The sequence below is a fragment of the Nicotiana sylvestris genome, chromosome 12, assembly GCF_000393655.2.
Source record: "Nicotiana sylvestris chromosome 12, ASM39365v2, whole genome shotgun sequence".
NCBI classification, from domain to species: domain Eukaryota; kingdom Viridiplantae; phylum Streptophyta; class Magnoliopsida; order Solanales; family Solanaceae; genus Nicotiana; species Nicotiana sylvestris.
In genome coordinates, this window is record NC_091068.1 from 84,188,297 (window position 1) to 84,192,481 (window position 4,185).

Consider the following 4,185-nt stretch of genomic DNA (forward strand, 5'->3'; position numbering starts at 1 on the left):
TGAGGTATGGGATGATCTAAAGGAGCATTTTGATAAGATGCATTGTTCTAGGTTTTTTTAGATACACAGAGAAATTGCCACCGCTAGATAGGGCACTAGCTCAATTTCAACTTATTTCTAAAAATTGAGAGTGCTTTGGGCAGACTTTGATAGTTTGGCACCAATTCTCGGTCGTAATGCTACAAATTCTCATGAATTTGTCCAGTTTATGGAGCGTCAAAAGCTTCTACAATTCCTGATGGGACTCAATGAATCTTATGAACAAGCTCGTAGTCAACTTTTGATGATGGTGTTGGTGCCATCAGTAAACAAGGCATATTATATACTAATGGAACGTGAAAGCCAAAGGACTGTGTCAAATGCCTCTACTAACATGGATAATGCTGAAATGAGTGCCTTGATGGCAAATAGAGCTGGAAATCAACAGAAAATGAGGAAGAAGTACAACCTTTTCTGTGACTTTTGCAAGATGAAGGGGCAAACTAAGGAAACATGCTATAAAATAGTGGGATATCCAAATGATTACAAGTTCAAGAATAAGTACAACACTCAGGCAATAGCTAATATGGCAACTGAGTAGACTGTACCTGCACCATTCATTCACACTCCCACTGCACCAACCTTTACACCTGAATAATACCAGAATATTCTGCAACTGCTGAATAGTAAGCCCACAGAAGTTATAGCTAATGCAACAGATCTGGAGTCAGGTAATATCACATCCTTAATGACCTTTCTGAATCAGGATGTTTGGATTATAGATAGTGGAGCCTTCAATCATATGACCTTAAAGATTGAACTACTGAATAATCCAAGTCCCTTGGGCAGTAGTGAATTAGCTAACATATTCAAGGATTACAAAATTAGTGATGTACTTCATGTTCCAAATTTTAAGTATAATCTACTGTCAGTTTCAAAACATACTAAGGAATTGCAGTGCATGGTTGGATTCTTCCTGACCTATGTGTATTTCAGGACCTCTATATTGGTAAGGTGTTGGGATTGGTAGTGAAGCTAATGGGATATACATTCTTAGGAGCTATTTTCATAAGATACAGTCATTTACACCAACTGTAAAATACCATAGCTATGCAGACTTCAACGCAGAATAAGCAATTCTTAATAAATCTGGGAGTTTGGCACCAAAGGCTTGGACATCTTCTTATGAAAGCCATTAAGAAAATTGACAAGCTCAAGCAGCATTTCAAGAAAGATAGTTCACAGGTTATATGTTTAGACTGCCATGTTTGTCCATTAGCTAGGCAAACTAAGTTGTCATTTCCTGTTAGTACTAGTAGAGCACAAGCTCCTTTTCACCTTTTACATGTAGATGTATGGAGACTTATAGGTTCCTACTTGATAATAAAAGATTTTTCCTTACAGTTGTTGATGACTTCTCTAGGATCACTTGGTTGCTTTAGATGAATGCCCAAGATGAGACTTATTGGCTGATGAAAAGGCTAACTTGTATGATTCACACATAGTTTAATTGTTCTTTTAGAACTATAAAAACAGACAATAGGTCAGAATTTATCAACTCAGATATAAAACAATTTTTAGAATCACAAGGAATTATTCACCAAACAACATGTGTGTATAGTCCACAATAAAATGGTGTGAGAGAAGGCACAAATATATACCAGAAGTGGCAAGAGTTTTAAGGTTTTAGGTTGCAGTCCCTCTAAGATTTTGGGGTGATTGTGTTCTTACTACAGTGCACATCATAAATAGGTTGCCTTCCACAATTTTAAAAGGGAAATCTCCATATGAAAAGTTGTTTAACACTGAACCTTCTATAGATCACATGAGAGTCTTTGGATGTTTGTGTTATGTTGTAAAGGTAAGGAGGCAAGACAAATTCTCAGTTAGAGCATTACCTGTTGTGTTTATGGGTACTCCCCAACCAAGAAAGGTTATAAACTATATGACTTGCAGTCTAAGCAGTTCATTGTCAACAGGGATGTAGTCTTTAAGGAACGTGTATTTCCTTTCAAAAAAATGAAGCTGTCATCTGTTCTAGTCTTTCCAGTATTTGAGCCAACTGATTTACCAGATACTACAGGAGTATTGTATCAAGATCAGGCAATTGAACATGAAGCAACTCATGACACTAATGTTGTGCAGGGGTCTGATGCAGTTTTTGAAGCAACAGAAGCTTTCATTGATGCTTCTGTATTATCAATTAAAGAAGAAGTTGATGCTACTCCACAGTTACAACAAGATTCTTCACATTTGCAAGTTGTGGATGATGCATTGCCCATCGCAGTTAGAAAGCCACCCAGAACTATAGGTCCACCAAAGTGGCTGTAGGATTTTGTCTCCACCTCTTATGTATATCCTATGTCAAACTATCTGAGTTATGATAGTTTGTCACCTTCCTATGCTAAATCTCTATCAGCTCATTCTTCTATAGTTGAACCCAAACATTATCACGAGGCTTCAAAGGATGCAAGGTGGATAATTGCTATGCAACAAGAAGTTACAGCATTGGAAGAAAATAACACTTGGGATGTTGTTGATTTGTCTGTTGGTTAGGTTCCAATAGGGTACAAATGGGTGTATAAAGTGAAATACAAAACTAATAGGGAAGTAGAGAGATTTAAAGCTAGGTTGGTAGTCAAAGGTTTCAGTCAAAAGGAGGACCTGGACTACAAGGAAATATTTTTCCCAGTGACCAAGACGATCATTGTTAGATCAGTCATAGCAGTAACAGCTTCTAAGCATTGGCACATTTACTAAATGGATGTGCACAATGCTTACCTGCAAGGTGACTTATTTGAGGAAGTGTACATGCATCTCCCACAAGGGTACAACATCAAGGGGGAATCCAAGACCAAAGTATGCAAGCTAAAGAAGTCACTTTATGGTTTGAAGCAAGTCTCCACATAATGGAACTTAAAATTGATTGAAGCTCTTAGAGATTTGGGATTTGTTCAAAGTCATTTTGATTACTCCTTGTATACACAACAGAGAGGTTCAACCTTGGTGGTCATTTTAGTCTATGTAGATGACCTCCTAGTCACAAGTAATGATCCTTAGTCCGCTAGAGACAACCTGCACAAGAAGTTCAAAATGAAAGATTTGAGAAAACTCAGATTCTTTTTTGGCATAAAGTTTGCTCACAACAAGGCTGAGATTTTAATGAATCAGAGGAAATATGCCATTGAGTTGATTGCTGACTCTGGGCTAGGGGGAGCTAAGCCAGTATCTACCCCATTAGAGTGAAATCAAAGGCTAACAACAACAGAATTTGATGAGGCTGTCTTATGCTCTGATGATGGCACATGTGCAAGAGTCAAGGACTGTGTGTTGCTTGACCCTGAACCTTATCAACGGTTAGTGGGAAGGCTACTATATCCAACTATGACTAGGCCTGATATAACTTATGTTGTTCAGGTTCTAAGTCAGTTTATGCATAAACCAAAAAGGTCCCATATGGATACAGCTCTGAGGTTGATTAAGTATGTCAAAAATGCACCAGGATTAGGCCTATTGTTGTCTTCACAGCAGTCTGGTAACTTGGTAGCCTTTTGTGACTCAGACTGGGCTTTTTGCCCTCAATCAAGAAAGTCGGTTACACGCTATATAGTCAAGTTTAGAAACTCTTTGATATCATGAAAATCTAAGAAGCAAAACACAATCTCCAGAAGCTCAGCTGAAGCAGAGTTCAGAAGCATGACTTCAACCGTGGAAGAGGTTTCATGGTTAGTAGGGTTGTTCAAAGAGTTGGGAGTCCAAATTCGACTGCCCATTGCCTTGCATTGTGACAGTAAAGCAACCATTCAAATAGCTGCAAATCGTATTTTTATTAGCAGACAAAACATATTGCTGTCATTTTGTGAGGGAGAAATTGTAGAAGGGTCTTATTCAAACTCACCATATCAACACTGAAACTCAGTTGGCAGATATACTCACTAAAGGACTAGGAAAGGTCCAGCTCTACTGTTTGCTTAGCAAGCTGGGGGTTGAAAACCTGTTCTTACCCGTCAGCTTGAGGGGGAGTATTGAAATTAGTAGTGGTAGTAGTGGTAAAGTTCCATTAGCTAGTTATAACTAACTTACATTAGAGTAGAGTTAGTATAACTAGAGTTAGCATTAGTCTTAGAGTTAGTTTTAATTCTTCTTCTTCTTCTTCTTCTACTATATATACATGTACAGTTACACTTGTAATGACAGAATTGATGG

General features: G+C 38.0%; 1 protein-coding gene across 1 annotated transcript; it reads left to right on the forward strand.

Annotated features, from left to right (window-relative positions):
* Positions 1–2,340: 2,340 nt before the first annotated feature.
* LOC138883294 (uncharacterized mitochondrial protein AtMg00810-like) lies at positions 2,341–3,618 on the forward strand. Its single transcript, XM_070163975.1, has 2 exons — positions 2,341–2,530; positions 3,248–3,618. The coding sequence occupies exons 1-2, from the start codon at positions 2,341–2,343 to the stop codon at positions 3,616–3,618; spliced, it is 561 nt and encodes a 186-aa protein (XP_070020076.1).
* The last annotated feature ends 567 nt before the right edge of the window (positions 3,619–4,185 follow it).

What these genes read in the sequence shown, in the direction of transcription:
- LOC138883294 (XM_070163975.1), top strand. Translation starts at nt 2,341, where the DNA reads ATGTCAAACTATCTGAGTTATGATAGTTTGTCACCTTCCTATGCTAAA. An exon ending in TGTTGTTGATTTGTCTGTTG is followed by an intron (nt 2,531 to 3,247) that starts GTTAGGTTCCAA and finishes TAACAACAACAG; the next exon opens with AATTTGATGAGGCTGTCTTA.